Below are 24,660 nucleotides of genomic sequence, written 5' to 3'. Positions count from 1 at the left end.
TTTTTTCAGTCTACGTCAGTGATGTCGTGTCACCCTCCATGCCGAGTAAATTATAATTAAATTTTTTTTTTTTTTGGTGACGTAGTTTTATTCCCAGATCATTTTATATCACAACAAATTAAATGGTATGCATTTATATATTGTATTTAAAATTGCGGAGTGGGGAGTGATCGCAGTCAAGTCATGTGACCATTTGTAGCCTGTCGTCACACACAGTGAGAGCGCGGGACTGTCAAAACACCGACCTCCTCAACTCCATTGCTTCTTCGTTTGTCCCTGTTACCGAATACATTTGTTCCTCTACAGTTATTTTATTGCACTGGGATGGGCTCCAAAGTCGTTTCTAGTGCGAAGGACTTCTCCAAATTTCTACGGTGAGCTGCTGCTTCTGCTTTAACGTTAGCTGCCAATGGAACGTTAGCTCTGTTCTCGTCTTGCCTCTAGTCATATGAACGTCATTCGCATTTACTGAGGGAAACGTCCATGTCGCTTCATCCTATCCATATTTCTGGATCTGAATCTCTTTTAACGCCCGTGCTCGTATTCCCTTTTGTTGTCATTCCAGATCCCTTCAGGAGGGAGGAGATGATAACATCTATGAGGTACATTTCATTTCCTTGCAGTATAAGTTCTGTTTGCTGACTACATTTTTTAAACTTATGTTTTCATTAAGGACGACGTACAAATCGTGAGGACAAATGGAGAAAAACTGGCAGTGCCAAGTATCTACTGTGGTAACCAGTCAGTCATCATCTGTGAGAAAGCTGTGAGTGTCCTCGATGTTTAGTTGGGTTTCCTGTTCTTGATTTTCCAATTTATATGATGCATCTTTATCATTTCTATCAATCTTTTATTTCTTTTCTTAAGGTAAAGAAAGTGGACAAACTGAGTGATTCAGGTGACCAGGATTCACTTCAGGTGTCTGACTGTACTGACAGTCATGTTGACGTGGATATCAGCACGCTTGAACTGGGACCAGAGCCTCTCTCTGTCAAGAAAGCAAGGTCACCATTGCTTTGGAGAACGAGGACATCATTTTGGTTTTTGACTGATGATTACATTTTCCTTCACTTTCAATATACAGGAATTTGCTGTCTCTATACACACTATCTCACAATGCACAGGTCATCACAGACAACCGTTCTGCGTTGGACCCTCTGTGGGTCCGATGTGATATGTCTGATCCAGCCTCTACCACCTGGCTGGGAGCTGAAACTGTGTGCACCGGCTCTAAAGTATGCGGCATGAAATTTTACTCTGTCACCTCCAAAGGTAAGACATTAGATAACTTTTAAAAATACACTTAGATAATATACTCTGTTTAAATCCTAGGTCCAGCTGAAGACAGAAAATCCTTTCTGACCTTAGATGGACTCAAACAGGAGCACAAGAAAAGGCATCATTCAACCACGGTAGGCAGGCACTCTTTCGATTTATTATTTTACTGAACACTAACAGTGTCAATACCTTCAGTTGGTGACCAAAGGCAGTGCCAGGTTCCTGTTATATGGCTCGACTATAGTTGAAAACACAGCAATTAAGTCACAAAGTACTGTGACAGTAGATCTCAAGTGGAGCCATGTAGAACGCATCCTGGAGACCCCGCCGCTCTCCTCAACTGCAACACTGGTCTGTGAATTTCTGATACATTTTCTATTGTTCTGCTGAACTAGTTAGATGGAGATTTAAAGAAATCATTTTTCAGCCACAGGAGAGGCTTTAACTCAATAAGTTGACTAAGAAAATGCTACATGAAAACAACAATCGCCCCAAAAGAGAGATTATTGAAGCTAACACAGCTGTGATTATTTTGAATATACAGAATATCAAAGTTGCCAGTGGATGCATGAGGAGCCCCATGTTCTCGATGTTCAGGGAACTGGAATTCCTGCAGGTTTGTGCATGTCTGTAGTGTAGAGCTGGCACACGGAACTGTCTGCGTTTAATGTTATTTCAGGTCCTGGCTGATGGTTTGAGAACTGGTGAGCCCGAATGGATGGAACCATTGGAAATCACGTCACCTGTCACATTGGTTAAGGTTTTCTTGGAAGGTGATCACCGGAATATTTCCGGCAGATGCTTTGAATCGGTGGCTCAAGGTTTGCTTTGGTTTGTCTTTTAAGACCTACAGAACACAGTGAAGACACTGCAAGTTCCTTCAGAGAAAAAAGTGGAGGTGTGTTTTTTGAATGCGCATCGATAGCAAGACAGTGAAGTTCATTCTGCATTCTCTTCCTTTGTGAAAGGGACGAGCGCCCAACAATGAGACTGATGCTCCCATTTTCAACTCGCTCTTGGAGCGAGGAAACTTGGATTTCATTGAGAAGCTGTGGGTTCAGATGTGGAAGAGTGAGTTTGCTAACTTGTGTTAAATAATTTCACTTGTGTCTGACATGATATACTGTTATAAATGTGTGGCAAGATCTTTAGAGTTGAAATGAATGTGTTGCAGGTGTGACTTCCTACCAACACATTGGAGATTGTCTGAAGCTAGTGATCGACACCCTGAGATACGGCGACATCAAACCTTGGGTGAGAGTGAATGTGGTTTGTTATATATGAAGCAAGTTTCGTGAACAACATTTCCACTTCCTCCAGATTCACAGAGACAGTAGCAGCTCCCTCAGCAAGCTCATCCTGCAGTCCTACCATCAGCAGATCGCCCATGTCTCACTGACTGGCGTCACCCCGGTCCACATGCTGCTGGAAATGGGCCTGGACAAGATGAGGAGAGATTATATAAACTACCTCATCGGTAAGTTCAGATTTTCATCAATAAATGTTGGTCATCTTGGAAACATTGATTTCCATCTCTTTCTCAGGTGAGGAGCTGACAACTCTCAACCATTTGGTGAGTTTCTGATTTAAAGTCACACTGCCGGTAGATGAAGGTGAATAATTTGTTTTCCTCGTAGGGTTACTTTCTGAACACCGAGGTCGACCTGCAGGAGCAAGTCACCCGACTCAGAAAGTTGCACCATCTGCTGGAGATCATCCTGACCTGCAGCACTTTCCTCGGCCTGCCGTATGATCGCCTTTTCGCTCTAACACAGTAGGTCATTTTGCTCGTACAGATCTTCCGTTCCCTTCCAGTGTCCCCATGTGTTTCTGTGTTTCCCTCTTAGATCGTGCCTGCAGCACTACAGGACTAATCCGTACGACGAGCAGCACGAGTTCAAGCTACAAATCAAGCCCACGCTGATCAGCCAGTTTTACCAAGAGTAAGAAACTGTTTTCACTAAAGACACTTTAATGGATTACAAATGCAACTCAGAAGTCACTTGTTCGTTCACAACGACTGCATGAACGGACATACCAGAACTCCCGAAGTCGCAGAGTGATGCCAGAAATGTGACTTAATACTTGTTTAAGATATTAAGAACCTAGCAGCTCAGACACCTGAGCCACATTTGCCTGTGGAACTGGTCCAGGATCAGTTGGATGGAGGGATCGTCTCCAATAATATTGTAGTTATTAAAAACTCATCGCTTAGTGAGTGTTCAACAGCTTCCTGTCCATTCATTCCATACATGATGACACCCCATCTCATTTGTCATAGTTGGAAACGCCATTTTATTTTGCTGATTAACTAAGTATAGTCTGAAGATATTAATGGATCCAGGACCTTTAATATTCTTAAACTATGCAGATTCTTTCATTCATTGTAAGTCATAGATCTATGTAGTTATGTGATAAGGGTGGTACTGGACTAGTTTGTGTAGTGTAATAAAGGTACCTTGGAATCCATATGGACATGATCTCAGATTTCTCCGTCGTCTTCATGTTTGTGTACTGTACAGGGAGAATCCTATCATGTGGGGAGTCGAGGTTTCCAGTGGACAAGGCCCTCATGAGCTCAAGACAGTCTTCCAGCTGAGCGACAGACCCCTGGTTGATCACGTGATCTTTGATACAAGTGGGCTTACCTCCAATATAAAGCTCTTTAGGCTTAAACAGCCTGACTTCAAAGTATTTTCTGTCGCTTTCAGAAAATGCAAACGAAATCATAAATGGGGACGCCGAAGACCCTGCCTTGTTCTCCACCCTGATCTGCAGCAGCTTGGTCAACTTCACTCGTTGAGATGTTCACTTTCTTCAGAAAACTTGAGAGAGAGACACTTCAGGTCTGTTTCACCGCAACGTTTTATTAAGAGATGTCAAAAAAAAAGATACAGCCATGTTAGTCTCGCCCTAAAGTTGTTGTTTTCTACAGCAAAGTTGAGTCACATCATTTTAAAAGTTCATTTGAATCAGGATCTAATAAAAGACTTATTCTCACACATCCATTTTAGACGTTGTTGTATTCTGAGCACGGCCGCTGGGATGAGCCTGTTTCTAGTTCCGCCTCCGCAGCAGGAACATGAGGAAGATGGCACTGAGTAAAATAGAAAGTGTGCACACAGTGGGAACCACAATCTCGGTGACCATCTCCATGTGGCTGGTCAGGGGATCTGCCAAGCAAACACACACAAACATACACGTCTCCTTAACAACATACGACTGCACTTCTGATGAAGCTCAAGCACAGCACTCAAAGGGTTAATTTGTCAATCACTGATATCATTTTGGTTTCATATTGAGCACGTCCGGTTCCTTACCATGTATAAGTCTTAGAATATTGGCAGCAGTACTCCGCTGTTCTTCTAATAAAAAGAAAGAAACGACTCAGAATTGATTGAAAACATTTTAACCCTTTGAGAACTGCAGGTGAGAATAGTTTTGCTGACACCCATTTTTGTTGAACTAATCTCTTTGTGGAGCCTTTTACTGTCTCCTCGCTGGGTTTAACAGACACACAATGCAATAAGAGACGGACATGTACCCTCAATCTCTAAACTTCATCATGCACTGGCCAAACCTTTGGCATTTCGGCATGTTCCTTGGACTTTCTTCTAGCTGGAGGGGCAAACAAAGAAGATGTCTTAGATATTTGGAGCCGAGTCTGATATGGATATATGTATAATATTTTCATGAATATATATTTTTTAAAACGCTCTGCAGAATCTTTTTTTGTTTACCCCAGCCAGTTGACTAAATGTTCTGAAAATGTGATGTTCAAACAAACCTACCTGCAGCAAGCATCTGATTGCTGGAAGAGCAGGTCTCCACAGATTTCCTCTTCCAGTTTTCTACCTGCGTGGGTGAAGAGGAGAACAAAAACAATATGTTGCTGTATCTGCCTATGGCAAAAATGCAAACAATCATGGAGAGAGAAAAAAAACAACTAAAAAACCACTCAGAGAACAGACCACTTCTTCCCTACTCATTTAAATTATTATTTTACCCATTATTCCGATACATTGTTTTATCTACATGAAATAAGTAAATAATAAAAAAATGCCTTTTGTTCAATTTAAATCATGTTATCAAACTGACTTTTAATGAGTTATTTAACATAAAAATGCTAGAATATTCGACACTGGCAGGGAGCAGGTAGATGGAGCATTAGAAAATTTAGAAATATAAAATAAATCATATCTTATGCCAAGTGATGACGCATTGATGATTAAAATGTATAATGTAGGCATGCAGTCAACAAGTGCGTTGATTACCAAAAGATAAACATGTAATACAAGAAAGGAGGGAACAAGAACTCCTCTTCTAATAATATAAAAAGTATCATTAAAAAGTGTTCATCCATCACAGCGCACGTAGACTCAGACGCCCTCTCACACTCTTGTCCACGTGCAGACAGTTTGCAGTCGAAAAAGCGTAATAGCGCAAAGGAAGAGGAAGACCATTTTAGAATTAGAGCAACAGCGACTCCCCGTGGTGGCTATACTTTCTGCATCCGCAATGAGATGAAAGTAACTTGTAGTGATGAGCGTGGTTTGCATTTCGTGCCCCTGAGTTCAGTCAGTGTGATGCGTTTCTGTATACCTCTCTCTGATTTGGAAATCCGTTGGAACTGATGATGCGTTTGTAGAACTGCACAGAGGCTTTAGGATAGCGAGGCTTGTTCTTGTTTCTGAAGTCCACGTAGTACAAGCCGAACCTCTCGGAGTAGCCCTCGTCCCACTCGAACTTGTCCAGCAGGGACCAAGCAGTGTAGCCTTTCACATTGACCCCGTCTTTGATCGCTAGAGGCCAGAGAAAGAAAGATGAATCTTTCCTTCTTTCTTTCATCGGCCTGCCTGCTCACCTTTGAGCATCTCATTGATGTAGTCTTTGTAGTACAGTATCCTCCAGTCGTCGCACAGCTCTGTGCACAGTGTCTTCTCCGAGACGCCGTTCTCTGTCACGTAAATCATGGGGTTTCCATATTGAGTCTAAACGGAGGAGAGCAGGTGTTTATGAGTGATGAAGTCATGAAACAGTCTACCACAGGGGACCTTCACAAAGTTGAGCAGACGTCTGAAACCCCAGGGTACGGAGTAGAGCCACTCCGAGCCGGGGTCCGGCCAGCGGGGGTCCACTAGCTCGGCCAGATCGCGGTCAGTGAAGTAGTTGCTGCTGCCGCGGCCTATCAGGTTGTTCTTCTGGGCGATGTAGCGGGTGGTGAAGTGGCCGATGCCGAGGAAGTCGCACGTTCCCTTCATGTAGCTTTTCTCTTGAGGGGAGAAGGTTGGCAACCTTGACGTGCCCAGACCCTGCTGCGCGCTCTTCCTGCCTACAGAAATGAAACATTTTTATGACGGTAATTCCTTTTCACTTTATTTGATTTCACTGCTGAACTTGCCAACAAAGTCCTTCATCACTTGAGGGTAGTCTCCGTGGAAGATTGGTGTTGCAAACCAGCCCAGGTAGAACTGGACGTATCTCTCCGCAGCCTCGATGTCCTTCTGGTTGGTGATGTCCACTGGCTCTCCCCAGTCGCCCGACAGAGAGATGCCAATAAGACCTGCCGACGTGCACGTTCAAAAACCAACCGCCACTTTTGTGAGCAATGACTTTACCTTTTTGCCTAGACCGCCATTGTGTGTCGTACGAGTGCCAAACTTTAGCATGTGCCTGTGGTGAGACAATACAGCTAAGGATTCACTCATCAATGTATAGAGATTTTTAGTACCTTGATGATGTGGTGAGCAGCTCTGTAAGCCCCGGTTCCTCTCAGCCTCAGTCCTGGAGCGTGCTCTCCTGTTTCATATCCTTCCACAGCTATCGACTAAGGGGAGACATTTTCATTCTGTCAATGTTTCCAACCAAACAGAACACAATATATTATATAAACTTGAAACAATGCAGTCTCCTCTGAACTTGTTTAAGAGGTCATATTACACTATGTGACCAAAAGTATTTGCTCACCAAACACCGAGGCCTGCAGACTGTTTCGGCAAACATTTATGAAAGAATGGGACTATCATAGGATGCTACCTGTGCAACAAATCCAGTCGTGCAATTTCCTCGATCCTAAATATTCCACAGTCAAGTGTCAGCGTGAAAATGGAAGAGTTTGGGAACAACAGCAATTCGGTCAGCCATGTCACCAGACGGAGAGGGGTCAGCGGAGGCTGAGGCCCATAGTGGAAAGAGGTCACCCACATTCAGCACAGCCATTTGCTACAGAGCTCCAAACTTCATGTGGCCTTCAGATCAGCCCAAGTACAGTACGCAGAGAGCTTCATGGAATGGATTTCCATGGCCACAGCTGCATCCAAGCCACACATCAGCAAGTGCAATGCAAAGCGCCGGATGCAGTGGTGTAAAGCAGCCGCCACTGGACTTTAGAGCAGTGGAGACGTGCTCCCTGGAGTGATGAATCAGACGTTTCCATCTGGCAATCTGATGGACCAGTCTGGGTGTGGAGGTTGCCAGGAGAACTGTACATTTCAGACTGTGTGGTGCCAAGCGTGAACTTTGGTGGAGGAGGAATGATGGTGTGGGGTTGTTTTTCAGGAGTTGGGCTTGGCCCCTAAGTAGGAACTTTAAATGTTTAAGGATACAAAAAACATTTTTGGACAACTCAACCTTGTAGGAGCAACAGTTTGGAGTCAGCCCCTTCCTCTTCCAACATGACTGTGCACCAGTGCACAAAGCAAGCTCCATAAACACATGGATGACATGGTGTGGATGAACTTGACTGGCCTACACCGAGTCCTGACCTAAACCCGATAGAACACCTTTGGGCTGAATTAGAGAGGAGACTGAGAGCCAGTTGGTGGAGAAGGCCAAAAGTGCATCGCTCTATCAGTTAGGAATGGGATGGCATGGATGTTCATACGAGAGTCAAGGCAGGTGAGTAGATACTTATGGTAATATAGTGTATATAGTCCGTTGGGAAATATGTATAATGCTTGGATTTTGGATTTTTTATCTTTTATCTGAAGGCAGACGTACCCACGGATTGTTGAAGGTGATCCAATACTTGACACGGTTGCCAAATCTTTCGAAGCACAAGTTCGCAAAGTCATTAAAGTAATTGACCATGCTGATGTTCTGCCATCCGCCAAATCTCTCTTGCAGGACCTTGAACGAGCGGCGCAGTTTGAGAAGTTGTCAGGCATAAATTTCATTTTAAGTCATTTGACATTGCATCTGACCTGCGGAAGATCCCAGTGGTACAGCGTCACGACGGGGGTGATTTTGTTCTCCAGCAGGTGATCGATCAGGTCGTTGTAGTACTTTATGCCTCTCTCGTTGACGTGATCGGCTGAAAGTCAGACGCGGGTTCAGTACTTACAGTATCAATACAATTGATACTGTCATTTGAAAATGGCCATCACTTGGACAGCAGTCGACAACAACAGCCTCACTCACACTTAATGCCTGTGGGGATGAGTCTGGGCCAGGAGATGGAGAAGCGATAGTGGTTCAACTTCAGCTCCCTCATCAGTGAAACATCTTCCTGTAAACAAAATAAGCAGTCATTTTGAGGACCGACCCTATAGTGCAAGCTGTCCTCACCTTGACTTTGTAGTAGCCCTCACAAGAGGAATCCCCAGTTTCATTTTGATGTATTTTGCCTTTCTTATGGCTGAACACATCCCAAATGCTCAGGCCTTTTCCATCTTTGTCCCAGGCTCCTTCTGTTTGATAGGCGGAGCTTCCGGCACCCCACGAAAATCCTTTGAAATATGTCAAAATAAGACTTTGAGAAGGGATTTCAGGACTAAGTGTGGATACATACCAACTGGAAAAGTGCCATAATAGAAGGAGCCGTGGTCGTTCTTTGTCCAGTCGAAGTCCTCAGCCGCAGACAGACGCAGCACCAACACAAACACATGGCACACACTGATAGTACAGCAGGGCCGCATGGTATTCCTGACCCTACAGCACAGTCACGGTCTGGTTCTGCTTCAGGTCTGCACGGGTCTCTGCAAACAGACAAACATCCTCTAGCGAAAATACGCTCCTCAAGTGTCCGAATTAGTGTGCAACATCAATTAAAGTGAGGCATCTGCTGCGGGCAACGTGGGGTCGCACAGCTCAAACACAGAGCCGTCGGTCTCTATTCAAAGTCAATGGTGTGTGAGCTCATCCTGCTGAGGCTGACAGAAGTCAAACAACTATAGATTCACATCTGTAAGCAAAGTTCATGTGAGAGCTCCCTATAGTTCTCAGTCAGCACACAGAGAACTGACTTTATATTAGCATGGTCGTTCCTTTGTTTTTTTAGGTGAAAAAACTGTAGGGACACAAGTTACCTGCCTCAAGTTCAAGACAAAATTTTCTTGAGATTAGCGAGGGATTGATGAAGCTTCATGAAGCCTCATTTTCAGAGCTCAGTTGGTGATATTTGTGGTGATAACGTAATGTAAGATTTCATTATAAAGCGTTTCAAAACCAAATATTACAGTGCACGAGCACTTATGAGGGAACTGCTTCATGAAGCCTCATTAACTCATCACTACGCAACACCGAGGGAAAACGGTGTTCTAACATTCCGAGACCACTAGATGGCGCTGTCTGCAGCATAACCCATGACTTTTAAGAACGAATTAAACTTCATTCATTTTTAGAAACTAAATGAAACTACAGCAAGTCACACATTGTAAATTGGTTTGAATAGGATAAACAAGCAGTGAATACTCAGAATAATACACAGACAATAATACACAGAAGCAGCAAATGAGGCTTCCAGCAAATAACACACTCAGCATATTGGCTCCAATATTCTATGTAACTATGAAACTTTCCATGGAATTACAATAATTCTGATGCCGTTATCAACACACTCCTGATCATCAGTGCTAAACTTACTGTTTTAAGTTCCACCATTTCTATCATTACATTTGCAGAACCAAAAGTGATTTCAATAGGAAAAACACAATGTTAAACTTGTTATGACAATTAAACACAATGGTAAACTTCTCCTTTAACGCACTCAACCTCAAGTCTTTTTGAAGGAAGTTTATCTACCTGTTATTTCATGAGACGATGAAGCGCCTGAGTCCTGGTCCCCAGGTGAAAGGCAGCCCCGCTTCCACACCGGAACTGTGTAGAAAAAGCTGTATACGTCGATTGAGGTCCCCCTCTATTGTCTCGGTCTGTCGGCCCTCCTCCATAGTGGTCAGTGCACCCACACGCTGGCCTTATTGTGAGGCACTCTGTATTGTTCTGCTTGTTTGGAAAATGCTGAATGGTTTGCCGGTGAAAAGTGTTTACACTGCAAAAACACTCGGGCCCAGGTCAGAGAAAGAATATCTGTATTTAGAGAAATATTTCAGCATATGCTGTAATTGGAATTATTTTAACAGAACAGATTCAATTTTTCAATTGACATTGTCCCCACATGAGTGGGAGGAGTCACCATGTGTAACTGCTACATTGAAAAAAAAAAGTCATAATTATGCATAGTCTTTGTTGCTTCAATACAATTTATTTACATCACAATGTCTTGCTTTGTGCTTATTACAGTTTCATACACAACACAGACACACTGTCGTCTTGCATGGCCCAGCCATAAACCACCCAGGTTGGAGGCACATTTCACGATGACCAGTTCTCAGTCAAGTTGCTGATTTTATGAATGTCCCCAAAGATTAATACAACACTCTTAACAAACATGAAACAACCTTCAAATGGCAACTCAAAACCACTTGTGGAGAGGAGAACACTTTATACGGTGCACAGCAACTGCAACTGCAACTAACTTCACTCTAATAAATTAAAAGTGGTCTTACAAAATGGGTGAAAAATGCACAGCTCCCTTTGGTAAGTACTGGAGTACAGACATCACAGCCCCATCAAACACCAGGTGAGCTACATATTTTAGTAATCCTCATCCTCCTCCTCCTCCTCAGGCGCAAGCCTCAGTTCATCATTCACATCTTCATCATCCTCGTCCTCCTCATCCTCATCTTCTTCGTCCTCTTCCTCCATGTCATAATCACCTACAGTATTTAGCAGCAATTTGGTGCAGTTGATCTCATTTGCATCATCGAGGTTGACATTCACCTGCAAAACCAGGAGAAAATCGAAATGTTAGAAGTCAGTCAGTAAAGGTTTAACTAATGGTGGATCTCAATTGTCTCTTTTTTAGCAACTCTTTTCAGTTCTCTTTAGAGAGAGCATCAGCCAATGCGATGCATACAGAGCCTGCGAGGTGTTAATGGTATGTGGTAAGAAAGTTTACTTGTAAACACAGTAGTTCTTTCAGCACTACTACCTCTGGCAGTGGACTTGCACAGGGTGAGGTTTCTCCATTCATTTGCGCATTAATGATCGACTTCAGAGCACCTTCCTCGAACTGGAAAATCACATGTGTATCATGAAAAACAAAACGATGATCGTGTAATGAATTAAAATACTGTCTCCGTCATAGTCTCTCACCTTTAACCTATTCAGCTGGTCTTGGAGCATGACCTTGATCTTGAGGAGAGTCTCCTCCTCCTTCTTCAACTCCTGCAGACGGCTGAGCATCTTTGCAGAGTCTGCTCCAGTCAGACCATTCCTACACACAAAAGACGGACGCTATACACACAAAACATGTACATGTATCTGGACTAGGTAAACGTGTCCAGACAGTGGTCAACATTACATCACTGTTTTGTCGATCGCAACGATGAGTCTGACAGAAAAGCAAGTAATAATCACTTCCTTTCTTGTCTTCCCTACAGGAGTATAACCAAACACTATATTTCACATCTTTGAAAATCACAATGCAACACAAGAGACATAGCTAAAGACACGAGCAAATAAACGTTATGTTTTCTCAAAAGTAAAATGAAAGGTAAACGCTTGTTCTAAGGTGAATGTTTAAGGTTCATCGTGACAAAGCTAGGTGCTACAAAACAAACTGAAAGGCAGAAAATGTATAGCTTAACTTTTCTAGAAACATGCGAAAATAAGAGAAGAGTTCAGACCCCTACCTGTGCTTTACAATTATATTTACAGAATCATGCCGCCGTAAATACTTCTGACACAAAAATATTGTGCCTGGCTGCTTTTGTTTACAAAGCTAACGGAGACAGCTTAGTCGCCAGTCAGCTACGTCATATCCGGTGCACGTTCACGGAGTGTGGTTATTTGAATGATCCGATTTCTCTTTAATTATCATATTTAAAGTACTCTGTTAAAACGCTATACATCACTTCAAACAAGTTTTTTAAACGAGATGATTAAATGATATGTTTTATGTTTAATGCGCCAAGTATTTCACTTGAATGAAGCGGTGGCAGTTGGCGGCCTCTAGCGGCGTCCACAGAGAGCACAACACATCTGAGAAAGTCCCTGCAGCCATGGTTTCACGTGGTAAGAGACTTTGGTTTCAGTTTACTATACACCTGTCTATTAGCCGCATTTTATGTGAAAACGTCGCCCGATTAGCCCTACGTTTCCCTGACTTGTCGGACCAGGTGGATGTCATTTTTAGCCAGAGAAAGTTTTGAAGTGGCAGGTGTCAACTTTACTGCATCAGGAAGTCAAACATGTAACAAATGCACTTTACGGCGCCCCGCTCGCAATATCGTGCTCAAACTAGCCATAAAACGTTGTCTGAGGTTACTTCAACAAGATGTACTGTAAAGTGCATTACTTTTCTTCATAGTGGCAATAGTTATGGTTATGAAATTCAGCAAGGAATAAATTACTGCCAAGCGTTTTGTTCTGAAAATACTTTCAAAGAGCCCATGTTTTGTTTTACTACTTGCTCAGTCTCTTGTAGCTTTTTGTAATGACTTTGCTACAGTGTAAAAGAACAAAGCAGGCGTCAAAGCTATCAACAAATAGCCGAGTCATAGCCAAAATTTGAATTAACCAACAAATCTACGATATAAATAAATACCGTGTTAATCCCATGTAATCGCATGTGTATCTAGACAAGACAAGAAAATATAAGGTATCTTAGTCACACTTTACATATGGATACACCTTTAACCATGAATACACCTCTTATTCATATGTGTGTTAGCGGCATATTAGCCTTTAATTAATAATTCTAAAGTACTCATAACATCTTCTTAAGCCTGATTATAGTTCACCCTGGAATTGTCAGTTCACTCTAAACCAGTGTCTTTGAGTTACAGTGAAGACAGTGCTTCAGTGTTGCGTGCGCTACAGTGAGGCGTTAGCCTAACAGCAGCTAGCATGACTCCTCTTAGCTCCTGTGTGGTGCGCTGAGTGAGAGGCAGTGTCTTTCCTGATCAGCATCCTCTTCTCCAACTCCACCAACATCACTGGTCTTTGATAGAACTTCATTTCTAAGGAAGATCCCACCATGGAACCAGGTTGCCCACATCTCGTGAACTAGTTTGATTTCAGATTCGACACCATTTTATCATGTTTGGACCAAGATATTGTGCTTTACAAATGAATTTCAGTCTTAATACTTCATGTCTTATTCACAGAATGTGGGTTGTGTTTTTACCCACCCGTGTTCTGAGCGAGCCTGGGAAGTTTGGAATCCATTAAATTTGTTTTGGTCTGCTAATGGATTGATTCAGTGTTCAGTTACAGCTCTGTCGATTTTTTTTTTTTTGTGTGTGTGTGTTGTAGTGTGTGACCAGGCACAAGAGCATTATTGTTTGGAGTACTTAAGCAGAGGGGAACCTGAAACTGGACCTGGTTGTCAATCTAGCGGAGACCTTAAGGATTTGGGGGTCAGACGAAAAGGTGCTCCAGGGCCTGTACCCCACAACTGCAGCTGCTGGCCTCTCTTCACAGACACAAGAGGCCCCACTGTGGCAGGCAGGGCTTTGACTTGGAGCTGGTTTCAGCAGCTCGGAGGTGGCTAATACTACACAGTTATCACTTTGCTTCTTTAGAGCCGCAGTTGCTTCCCTCTTGTCATCACGCCGGCTCTGCTGCTGCTACAATGCAATTTCCTTCCTAATCAAAGCTCCTCTGGCAGCCATTGAGACTGGAGTTGAGTCCTCGCGGCAGCTGAGGCGGAGGGGCTCTGTCACTATACATGCGGCAATAAGTGCATGTGCTTACAGTGTTTGAAGGTGCTCCCACCCCCTGTGGAATGTAGGGCGTGTTGGAAGTGGGGCCTCTTGAAAGTGAGAGGAGGCAAAAGGCAGCCGACATGGCGGGGAAAGGAACGATGAACCCTGAGTAAATACTGGGAAATGGGGAAGCGGAAATCAATGAATTAGAGGAAGTGTGACACATTTAGCTGATCACCATAGTGATATTTAGGCAAATTAAATATGCAGTAAAAAGGTACAATTGATGTGGTGTCTCAAGGGAAGCAGTTATTGCAGCTTGCTGAGGCAATGTTGAAGGTGAACGTCTTTGACAGCTGCTGCAGAGTACCAGACAGTGATGTAAGACTTGAAGATAGATTCCTCAGATCTTGACAGAGTGGTGGCTACAGGCACTAAAAATCAGGCAGGGATGTTGTTTAAATGTCTTTCTGTTTTTTTTAGTTAAACAATATTGCAGTCATCAGAATTTTTCAGTTGCCCGCTTGTTCTTCTCTTCGATGCGAAGGGTTTCCATGGGTACTCTAAGGCTGCCGTTGTGTTTTAGCTCCAAAAGGGGATAGGAAAGGTGGAGGTGCCTCTTCCAGGATGTCGCCTCTAGAGCTTTACTGGGATGTAGATCAGAGGCCAACTTGCCTTTAAAAAGAATGCTTATGTGATGTTGAAGCCTTTGTTTCCAAGGAGCGATAGGTTTCCTCTTTCACACGCACACGCACGTGTTATGTTTTTATGCTTTGTGGGGACAATTCATTGACTTTCATACTTTCCCCAGCCTCTCACCCAAAGCCTAACCATCTGAAAAATAAGGCGAACATCCACCCGGACCTAAACCAAACTTAAATTCAATTGTAATGACACAGATTTTGAAATTTAACTTGGAAATTGAGGCTTAACCTCATGGGGACCAGCAAAAACAGTTGGTCCTCACAGTTTCTGACACACATGTGCACATGCATATTTCTATCTCTATCCTTATGAGGACATTATGATTTCCCCAGCCTCTCACACTTAACTTAACCATCCAAACCAAATGTCTAACTTTCACCAGGACTCTGAACCAAACTTACCCAGTTATTTTTACATTTTCGCCCTCAAAACACCAGCCAAAATGTCTGTATTTCCATCCTTGTGGGGACATTTCATCGGCATAATGCTTTCCCCAGCCTTTCACACTTAACCATCCAAAACAAATGGCTAACCTTAACCAGGACTCTGAGCCAAACTTAAACACACACACTCTCTCTCTCTCTCTTACACACACACACAAACTCTACATTCTTATGTTTTGTCGGGACTTTTCAATGACCCAATTATTTCAAAGTTTTATTCCTCAAACTGAGGCTTAAACTTGTGGGTAACAGCAAAATGTCCCTAAAAATCCATTAGGCCCCCACAAGGACATATATTTCCAAGAATCGGTCCCCACAAGTACAGCTATATAAAGACACCAAACACACACACACGCAGGCCGAGACCACATAGCACATCAAGAAAATGTATGAGATTGTTGCTGTTGCCGCTCACGTCAAAGAGCACCTTTAAACACAGTCAGGCCAACACAGTCCCAGCGGACTTGCTGTCACAGGATCAGATGGAATGATTGATAACGGTGTTGATAACCTGCAATGCTGCGGCGTGAGTGAGTGTGGTGAATGTCACTTAACACCTGTATGTGTGCGAGCGTAAAGCCTCCTTCCCGGCGTAGCTGTCGTTTGTCAAACAAATCAAGCTCAGATCTGGCTAAGTCAACTCTTCTTGTAACATTGTGTTGCATTCACTTCAGCCAGTGGAAACAGCTCCAACTCGCACTGCTCAAACTCAACTGTTAGCGTTTTCATTTTCAGGGAACACCGGAACAGCCAAGACAGAAAGACGCTGTTTTATCCCACAGTTGAACTTTTACCATTTAACGGGCCCGGAGAGGTTTACAAGGGCTTAGTCAAATTGGAAAATATGTCCAGAAATCTCCTGGTTGTAAAAACAGTGTGGCCGACAGCTCTTGAAGATTCTGACAGATGCTTGGAAAACGAAAAGGAGGTCAAACATGGAGGAGTGCAAGATGCACGGCAGTCAAATGAAACCGCAGCCAGAGCCTGATGAGTTCTGCTGGGCGTCTTTCTCGAGAATGTCTCGGAGGTTTTGGGCCCTGATGTGATGTGGTTTGCTCGGGGACAGTGAAGGCTGCAGCTCAGTTGTAGATCTCCACCGCAGCTGAAATTTGTAAACTAATTGACCACCCGTATAGAGCGTTCCTGTTCCCCTGGCATCTCTCTGGAGAGCCGGCAGCAGAGCCAGAACTTGAGATTATTGCCACCAGAACAGAGCCTATTACATTAGTGTGATTAATTATATTTTCTCTTTCGACTCCCCCCGCCGCTCGCGTCCCCTCCTTCGCTATGCGCTCACTAGCCCGGTGCACTGACAGGTTTTGTTTGCCTCCCATGATACCCAAAGTTAAACACGTTTGAAACGCGGTCCAGACTGAAGGAAATCCACTGTTTTTCTTCTCTGCTGTTGTGTTTTGGTAATGATTCATTAGTACGAAGGCTGCAGGCTCATTTGTCTATTCTAGTGAGCCTTTACATCCTGAAATATCACTTGCCCGCCGCACAATGTTGGAATCCATTTTTGTACGTTCATAAGGCCAAAAATAAGTTTAGGAAGTTGCTTGCTGTTATTTGTTTTTCACTCATTTGTGAGTGCAAATCTTCCATCTGCGCTCTCGCTATACCATTTTTTGAACCATACATACCCTCTCAGACTCCTCCTCCTTAGCAGTTTCCACCTGTCTTCTGTTTAGTCATCTCACCCAGTCCTAAAAGACCAGGCCAGGTCGTCATGTTGCCTTGCCAAAACTTGAAACCGCTTGACCTCGCCTTTTGCCTCAATCCTGATCGGATACTTCTGTCTGCTTTGGACTGCTTGTCTGGTATTGTTGACCTCTTCCCAGAAAACTCTTTACCTTGGACGCCTTGATGGACTGATCTTGTGGTTTTTATCGTTCCCTGTCAACAATTTGATACAGATTGTGTTTGGGAGTTAGCGCTGTGTATAGATGCCGTATTGGATCTTGACAACTGTGTTGAGTGGTGGAAAAAGTTCCAGGTGACTTTCGGTTGCAACATTGACACTCAGTAGCATTTCTGTACTAATGGCTAATTCAAGATTTGAATATTTTGGTTATATAAAATTTGGTTTAGAGTTATCAGATTTCAACGTTCAGGTTAATTTCCCAAATTTATAAATGAACAAACAGATCCTCTGACTGGCGGAGGTAAAACATGTATTCAACCATCAGCGACAAGCTAACTAGGCTCCAGTATGTGAAGCAAAAATCTGCTTAAAGTACCTACATGGTTGCTATCTTGATTAATATATTGTAATTTCCGAACTATTAGAGCCTACCTACTTTTTTCTCGTGGTCTGAGCCTCGCGGCTTATGCAACGACAAAGCTAATATATGGATTTGTACAGGCTAAAGAGCATCATGCAGCCAAAATATTGAGCCTCGTCACATCAAAACGATGAAATCACAGGCTTTTTATTTACCTTAAAGTGCAATCTCCTGGAGGATCAGAGACGAGAAGCAGCAGCTGAGACCGGCTGTGATGTTGGAGCTTCAGACATGCAGACGAAAGCAGTGCATTTTGAGCGCCTTAATGCAAATAAACGGTGTGACCAGTTTGTTTCATGAGTCAGTCTCCATGGTGGACCCTGTTTTCAAAACTAGTTTCGAAGTGATCCTCATGCATTTTTTATCCGGGTGCACCACTGACCTTTCTATGCCGCAGACAGCATGCTATGCTGTAGCTCATGTATGAACAAGATCTAGTTTCCTTCTTAAATGTAGTGGGTGTGGCTCATATTCCGGTGTCCTCTGTAGTCCGGAATTTACGTTGTTGACATTGTCGTCATAACAGCTGATTCAACACTCATGATAGAGAATCTGTGATCTCCGATCATTGATACCTCATGTTAAATCTTTGTGTGGAAAACGGGAAAATGGCTTTTACTGGTTTACTGGCAACAGTGTCAGGACTGTGGGGAATATGCCATGACATCAAATGGACTTCAGATGAGTGGCTGACTTAAACTAGACGAAGTGTACGGCACAAAAAGACAGATTCATATTAGCTTAAAGCAATGACCCAGTAAGAAAAGTCAAAACAACACCTACCCCGGCCAGATTAGTCAGCGCACATTAGTGGATGATGTTGGCTTTGATTGGACTCCAGCTCTTCTCCTGTTACAAGTGAAGCAATGTGTCCTTATACAATCTGAGCTCAAATCCAAATGTGTGTGTCATAATTTTGAGAGGCATCACAGAAGCTCCTTGATTTCTCCACTGTTTTAAACAGACCTTGGACTGTGCCATGAGTGATGTCATCCTCGCTTGGGCAATGTTGCACATGCCCCCTCTAAAAAACCCCGCCGTGATTGATTCCTTTACACTTCATTTGAAGCTGCCATTTATTCACAAAACTTTGGCTGTCTCATCTCGCCTCAGAAAATGAGAAACACAAGGCCCTCTGGAGAAGCATGTGTCCCCTATAGAGTGATGAGATTATGCAAATAAAAACCTGAGCAAAATATACAGCACCGTAAAGAGCCTTATTCCAGGGTTTTATTGACGCTCGAGGCACTTATATGAGTCTTTTCTTTTATGATTTCTTGAGTACTAACCTCCGTCATGTGGGCACCACGGCTGCTCGCAAAGACACTAGACATGGAAGCTGATATTTATAATGGTGGGTTTGTCTCCACATTGTCTTGGCCTTTAATCGGTTGGGAAATGAAATAACCCCTTCTCACTTTGTTCATGCTGCCCCTCGTCCACATGGAGCCGATTGCTTCTAAATTACATCAGTTAGGTCGTTATCGAGACTGTAAAACACAGGCTTGAACCGAAGCATGCCCCTTAATTGAGACATTAAAATGTCATGAGTGACCAACAGTGTCCGGGCTGTCAGACTCAGTCACACAGCAGCCCTCAATACAAAGGGCTACAGACTAATGCTGATGTTTTAATCCAAAGCAATGTATGAAGGGGGTCTTGAAGTACCTCAACTAATGTTTGTAATGTTTTAGGAACTAATGATTTGGAACTTCTTTGTAGCAAATCTATTTTTTTTTTATTATATGGAATAACCAGGATGTGACATGTCGACGTTTCAATTCTGCCAACCAAGCCAGCACAGGCACCGAAGGGTGTTACAAACCACACAGTATTTTTAGTTCTGTGGGGAATATGTAGGGATGTTTAAATCACACTGCTACTGTCCAGCAAAGTAAGAGGTTAAAAATAATACCTTAACTCAATGTGTTAGCATTGGAGCAAAGTTGGGGTTAATTTTCTGATGGGGAAATTGATAATAAACCAAAAAAGGAATGTATTCCAACATTTTTCTTTATTTCTCACCCTTGAACTTTACTGCAAGTCCTTGTTTGGGGTCGCTCCCTGCTTCCTGGTCTGAGAAAATAAGACGTGTGGCTAATTAAAATATAGAAATGGAAGTCTAAGCACTGGGTTCCTCTTCCACTGAAACCCCATCAGTGCTCCCTGATGGTCTGTCCCTGCCTTTTAAAGGTAAAGCAGAGTGTACTGCGAGTGGCCCGTCTTTAGGTGCTGAAGTGACCTCCCACTGACCCATCCCTCTCTCTCATCTCTTCCAATATTCCGCCGCACATTTAAAAGTTACAGACAGACTTAACCTCAATAATTTAGTGCATGGATAATGTATGGTTAAAAACTTGGTTTGAACCGCCATGGCATATAATACACTGTGCTTTTTGTAGTTTGGGATATAAGCGTCTGCTATTGTAATTCCTTGTTGTAGCTTAATTCTTTGTACTATATTATTAAAAATGCAATGTTTAAGGCAAAAAAAATACCAATTTTAGAGCGACCTGTAATCTGGCCAGTCACTTGTTTATACAGTATTGTCATTACCTACAGTTTCCACTCTACTCTACTCTTCTTATTTACATGGGACCCTGATATGAACCCTTGCAACATTGGTAGCCCAGCCGATGGTTCCATACTTTCTAGGGATGCTCCGATCAATCGGTCACCGATCATGATCGGCCGATTTCAACGTGATCGGTGAATGCCGATCACTACCTGTCACTGCCGAGCAAAACAACTGATCACGTGTGACAGCTGGTGCTCTGATGAAGCCCCGCCGGCTGTGACGTATCAGCGCCTCCCTACTCGCTGCTCACTAAGCAGCGGCATGTCTGCTGTGGACATACTTTCGATCTGTCATTGAAGTGTGCATCCTGCAGCGCGTGCATGGGAAAATGCTGTGCGCGGAAGCCCCTTCTAATTAAACACGCTATTTAAAGCGCCAGCACTTGACGGAGCACAGAGAGTTTTCTGGGCTCATGAATGTGAGACTGCTGATTCCTCAGCACCAGTTAGCACGGCTAACATAACAACACCCGCTGATCCGAGCGGAATTCGGAATGATCAGAAATAATTATTAATTTGACCTAGCTAGATGACCAGTCTCACGCAGGTGTCGTTTACGTCGAGACAGAGACAGAAACGACCGGAACTGCCGCCGTTTTGGAGTCAGGTGCAGCGTTTGTTAGCCACCTGAATCTGAAACTTTTGAAAACATTTGGGGTGGAAACTTTCATAAATACAGTGCTCTCTGTCCCGGAGTCCCGCTACAAGGGTATGTAAATATTTCACGGACATAGCAAAGTCTCAAGAGACTCACCAAACTGCGACATCTCACATCAAATAAAATGTTTTTCAGTTGTCCTTTTTACAGAATAATTGCTGCATTCAGCAAAGTTTTTCTATTTTTGAAAAGAGGTATATTAAAATGTGTCTGAATTAAAATGATCTAAAGTTCATTTTTCACATTATGTACATAGAAGGTCCCATCATTTTGATTACAAATTCATTGTCAATCCATGTGATCGGTATCGGTGATCCTGATCGGAGCATCCCTAGTACTTTCTCTTCCTTGACCAGGTTGACAGCCGCAGGTGATTCCAATATCGCAGCCAATAAGTTTTTCTGCAGTGTGATGCTGCAGTATCATTTGATTAAGTTTGCGTTGTGGTTGTCCCTGTTCCTTTGTGCTACGTTCTCTTCCATCAATTAGGTGTTTTTGTGAGCCTTTAAAGACAGAAGTTCAGTATTGCTTCAGCTGCCGCTTGAATCTTTAGGTGGGAAGTGATTAATCGATGTTTGTTTTCATATTTAATTGTGATGTTCGAACTGACCACTCTCCTTGTGGATGGCTCCACGGAAGGAAAGACTAATTCACTCTGACCACTTCAATTTGTATTGAAAAGGAAGTCATGTGCTCACCTTTTCCCATGGTTGGGCCATGTGAAATGGGCTGCCACGACTGCGGGTTACAATGTGGGATCAGGTCTGTGAGGACATTGCTAGGCAACAGGGCGGGTAACTTGGCGTAATGAGTGCAGGGCTCAGAAGCTGTCTGCTCAGTGTTCCAGGTCCTGACAAGAACAGACAGGCTGGCCTTGGACAGCTTGCATGGAGCTGCCACCACGGCCACCTGCTCACAGCAATCATCACCAGCGCTCCAGCCAGCCACCGATACAGCATACAGACCCAATTAAGAGCTCTGCATGTCCCCCTCCAGCCAGCCATCACTAACACTCCAGCCAGTCTGACAAGGCTGCCTTCTTTTTTCCTCTTAGCAAATCTCTAATTAACAACATTGGATGTGGTGAAGGCCGTCGGTACAGAACTGCTGAAAGGGGGCTGGGACTCTGCTCGGGTAATCAGCTTAAACACAAGTTTATTTCCTGCCCCCCGTGCCTCTCCACTTCCAACAGAGATTGCATTCTTTTATCTGTTTATCTCCAATTTCCTCCGACTTGTAACGTGTCTCGCAGACACACTGTCACCCTCGCTTAAGTCCGGGCTGGATGATGCATTGATCGGAGGGATGCGGAGCAGCTCGCTTTTAACAACGCCCTGGGCTGCTGTGTTCATCTGCCAGAATTGTTTTGATCTTTTTTAATTCCAAAGAAAGATCTCAATTGAATACTCTGCTCGGCTCAACTGTACTTTTTGCCAGTAGAAAGCCAGTGCGGAGGTGCTCTTGAAATTCTCATGAATAAATGCAGCTGCTTGTAAATACTAGTTCAGTTATTTCGGAATTTTCCGTCAAATTCACAAATCAACGCTGCAAACCTTTCCCAGTCAACTCGAACACACAAGGGGCCAAAATGATAAACACCGTTGTGGAAGTCGTGGGCTAATATCATAGTTGCTGCACAGCCGTAAACGGCTAGTTTTAGCACCAAAAATCTCTGCGTTCAGCTTCAACGTACATGAGTAGACTGACTTCACCACCAACTTCAATTCATTACGCAAGAAACTTAAAGCACAAACTTTCCATCTCTCATTGAATTTCCTCATGTATCACTTCAACAAATGAAACAACAAAAAACAGAAAACAGCCTAATGAAGGTCAGAGCTTCATAGGTCATGACGTCGACATGCAGGATTTGTTGCACTTGAACTTCATTTTCAGTCCAAAGCTCCAGTGGGTCAAATCACTTGGCGGGCTGGGTTTGGGCCCAGGGCCTTGGGATTTACACATGCATTACAATGACAAACCTCAGCTCTTTGCAGATAATTCTTCCTTTATTACCATTCATTTGCAGCGGACATCTTGCACGAGTAGCACCACAGGATAGCAGTGGCGCTTATTTCCCGATTCAGTAAATGAAAGGGAGAAATAAGTATTTATTTTTTCAAACTGACACTTGGAATTAGCTGATGGGCGCATGTTTCACTCGTGGACGGCTGATAATCTCCCAGTATACCCAAATAAAAGGGATGGTCAGAGTTCCTAAACTAGTCCTGTTTTTTTTTTTTCATGGATCTAAATCGTAGATTTAGATTGTTGAGTGAAAGATTTGTGTTTCTACAGGTACTTGTTCACGACCAACGCTGAGGCTGAAAGAGGCCCATTTGCACAAGATCTTCTTGCCAGCACTTAACAGTCTGCTTGTCACCTGCAGACAGGATGCTGTAAGCATTGCATTTGCATGTGCTCAAAGTGCGCGAGTGCCTGTATGAGCGCATTTGAGAATGAAGAATGTTCTCACTGAACATGATGACTTTTAGCTAGCTAGGATTAGTTAAAAAATGATTTACTTTTTCACATTATTTTTAAACTTTGATTTGGATGAGCTGTGATGGATGACTGTGTTTCCTCCAGCTGAGCAGCAGAGGGTGCTATTCGCCAGAATGCTGTGCAGCCATTAAAATGTTTCATTTTGAGAACCAATTTCAGTTTGTCCAATCCTTGTTATGAGTTTAGAGTTGTCATTTGGTCTGTGCTGTGTCTATTCGCTTGACCAAAGTTCCTGTTCAAGGCAGTTAAACGGCTGTACTGTGAAATCACTTGTGTGTTGTAAACACAGGATGTCCTGCTCGGGACTGAAAATCCGACACATACACTTTGTACAGAATCGTAGAGTCTGTTGTGTTTTCACTTCACTCAGTTCTCACTAAACTTGTGGTCCATCCATCGTCTCCTTGGGTGAGCGCCGTGGTCTCAGCGCAGGAGGTTCAACAAACATACAGATGCAGGGACTTGGGAGAGAGGCGAGTGCGAGGAGCCCTCCAGCTTACTGTTTACCTGCATGACTCATGGTCTGAAAAGAGGTTGGATGTCAGTCAGCATCACCCACCCCCTTGTGTTGGTGTCACCCCGCTCATGATGGATGTTGGGGAAAATGCGTTTTCCTGAATTTGAATTTGTGCGACCACATTCCCCAGACCCTGGTGTTGAGAGTAACCGTGGTGTTTCTCACAGGCAAAATCTACACCATAAGTGTGGTCTCCAGGGCCGTCGTCTCACTTAGGCCCTCCATATCCCTCTTCTCTCCATGAGGCCGGGACTGCTCTGGATGAAATTTCAGCAGGGGTATGAGGGAATGGTTCATGGAGTTTAGCGCCTTTCTTTACATGAGCAAAATAAATGACTTCTCCTAACGCTCTAATTGGTGGTAGGTTTGATGATCAGGTATCAGTGGCCAAAAGGACTGAAGCTCCTCGCTGTTTTTCAACAGCTCACCGAGAGCGCTTTTTCAGGAGAGGGGAAATATGTTGTGCCTGTGGTCTGTCGGGCCCTCTGAACTGTCTTTTTTTCCATGAAGTCAAAGTAAAGCATTTGACATTTTAAGTTAAGCCCGGCTACTGATCTCTCCTCCTCAAAATCCATGCCCCCTGGCTGGGATCTGCGTGTGAATTGTGAATCAAATGAGTAGCTTACACACTCGCTCCCTCGCCCCCCCGCCCGCCCTGTCTTTGTGCGTGTGTGGTTTGGCTCTGGCCTGCGCTGAAGTTTCT

The 24,660-nt window shown here is 43.6% G+C and overlaps 3 protein-coding genes across 7 annotated transcripts; 1 reads left to right on the top strand and 2 right to left on the bottom strand.

The window, feature by feature from the left end:
* Positions 1–176: 176 nt before the first annotated feature.
* zwilch (zwilch kinetochore protein) lies at positions 177–4,925 on the top strand. Its single transcript, XM_053884585.1, has 18 exons — positions 177–374; positions 566–602; positions 674–766; positions 868–1,004; positions 1,085–1,272; positions 1,333–1,412; positions 1,474–1,629; positions 1,823–1,894; positions 1,958–2,051; positions 2,124–2,176; positions 2,247–2,349; positions 2,453–2,532; positions 2,599–2,755; positions 2,823–2,851; positions 2,916–3,052; positions 3,126–3,221; positions 3,801–3,916; positions 3,990–4,925. The coding sequence occupies exons 1-18, from the start codon at positions 325–327 to the stop codon at positions 4,079–4,081; spliced, it is 1,770 nt and encodes a 589-aa protein (XP_053740560.1). The 5' UTR covers positions 177–324; the 3' UTR covers positions 4,082–4,925.
* On the bottom strand, positions 4,132–10,573 carry lctlb (lactase-like b). 4 transcript variants are annotated; one of them, XR_008416497.1, is made up of 16 exons: positions 10,300–10,573; positions 9,068–9,254; positions 8,845–9,005; positions 8,698–8,785; positions 8,481–8,590; positions 8,278–8,406; positions 7,010–7,105; positions 6,897–6,951; positions 6,676–6,841; positions 6,333–6,606; positions 6,143–6,269; positions 5,881–6,080; positions 5,070–5,133; positions 4,823–4,896; positions 4,599–4,643; positions 4,374–4,451 (listed from the first exon to the last, which is right to left on the bottom strand). XR_008416497.1 is itself a non-coding variant. In XM_053884586.1 (15 exons), the coding sequence occupies exons 2-15, from the start codon at positions 9,192–9,194 to the stop codon at positions 4,336–4,338; spliced, it is 1,758 nt and encodes a 585-aa protein (XP_053740561.1). In that variant the 5' UTR covers positions 9,195–9,254; positions 10,300–10,573; the 3' UTR covers positions 4,132–4,335. The 4 variants fall into 4 exon arrangements, 3 of the variants coding, with proteins under 3 accessions (XP_053740561.1, XP_053740562.1, XP_053740564.1); XM_053884586.1 differs by lacking the exon at positions 4,823–4,896 and having other exon boundaries at positions 4,132–4,451; XM_053884589.1 differs by lacking the exon at positions 4,599–4,643 and having other exon boundaries at positions 4,311–4,451.
* Positions 10,574–10,748: 175 nt separating this feature from the next.
* On the bottom strand, positions 10,749–12,374 carry snapc5 (small nuclear RNA activating complex, polypeptide 5). Of its 2 annotated transcripts, none has more exons than XM_053884594.1 (4): positions 12,252–12,374; positions 11,713–11,853; positions 11,549–11,629; positions 10,749–11,337 (listed from the first exon to the last, which is right to left on the bottom strand). In XM_053884594.1, exons 2-4 carry the CDS (start codon positions 11,800–11,802, stop codon positions 11,152–11,154), a joined length of 357 nt encoding a protein of 118 aa, XP_053740569.1. In that variant the 5' UTR covers positions 11,803–11,853; positions 12,252–12,374; the 3' UTR covers positions 10,749–11,151. The 2 variants fall into 2 exon arrangements, with proteins under 2 accessions (XP_053740569.1, XP_053740568.1); XM_053884593.1 differs by having other exon boundaries at positions 11,713–11,833.
* Between the last annotated feature and the right edge of the window lie 12,286 nt (positions 12,375–24,660).

The sequence above is a fragment of the Synchiropus splendidus genome, chromosome 14 (assembly GCF_027744825.2).
Source record: "Synchiropus splendidus isolate RoL2022-P1 chromosome 14, RoL_Sspl_1.0, whole genome shotgun sequence".
NCBI classification, from domain to species: Eukaryota; Metazoa; Chordata; class Actinopteri; order Syngnathiformes; family Callionymidae; genus Synchiropus; species Synchiropus splendidus.
Note: the sequence above shows the minus strand (reverse complement) of the source record. Positions and strands in the feature narration are given on the sequence as shown.

What these genes read in the sequence shown, in the direction of transcription:
- zwilch (XM_053884585.1), top strand. Translation starts at nt 325, where the DNA reads ATGGGCTCCAAAGTCGTTTCTAGTGCGAAGGACTTCTCCAAATTTCTA. An exon ending in ACGGCGACATCAAACCTTGG is followed by an intron (nt 2,533 to 2,598) that starts GTGAGAGTGAAT and finishes CACTTCCTCCAG; the next exon opens with ATTCACAGAGACAGTAGCAG. An exon ending in TCACGTGATCTTTGATACAA is followed by an intron (nt 3,917 to 3,989) that starts GTGGGCTTACCT and finishes TGTCGCTTTCAG; the next exon opens with AAAATGCAAACGAAATCATA.
- lctlb (XM_053884586.1), bottom strand. Translation starts at nt 9,194, where the DNA reads ATGCGGCCCTGCTGTACTATCAGTGTGTGCCATGTGTTTGTGTTGGTG. An exon ending in CATCAATGAGATGCTCAAAG is followed by an intron (nt 6,081 to 6,142) that starts GTGAGCAGGCAG and finishes TCTGGCCTCTAG; the next exon opens with CGATCAAAGACGGGGTCAAT. An exon ending in GATTTCCAAATCAGAGAGAG is followed by an intron (nt 5,134 to 5,880) that starts GTATACAGAAAC and finishes TCACCCACGCAG; the next exon opens with GTAGAAAACTGGAAGAGGAA.
- snapc5 (XM_053884594.1), bottom strand. Translation starts at nt 11,802, where the DNA reads ATGCTCAGCCGTCTGCAGGAGTTGAAGAAGGAGGAGGAGACTCTCCTC. An exon ending in ACCAGCTGAATAGGTTAAAG is followed by an intron (nt 11,630 to 11,712) that starts GTGAGAGACTAT and finishes GTGATTTTCCAG; the next exon opens with TTCGAGGAAGGTGCTCTGAA. An exon ending in GTGCAAGTCCACTGCCAGAG is followed by an intron (nt 11,338 to 11,548) that starts GTAGTAGTGCTG and finishes CTGGTTTTGCAG; the next exon opens with GTGAATGTCAACCTCGATGA.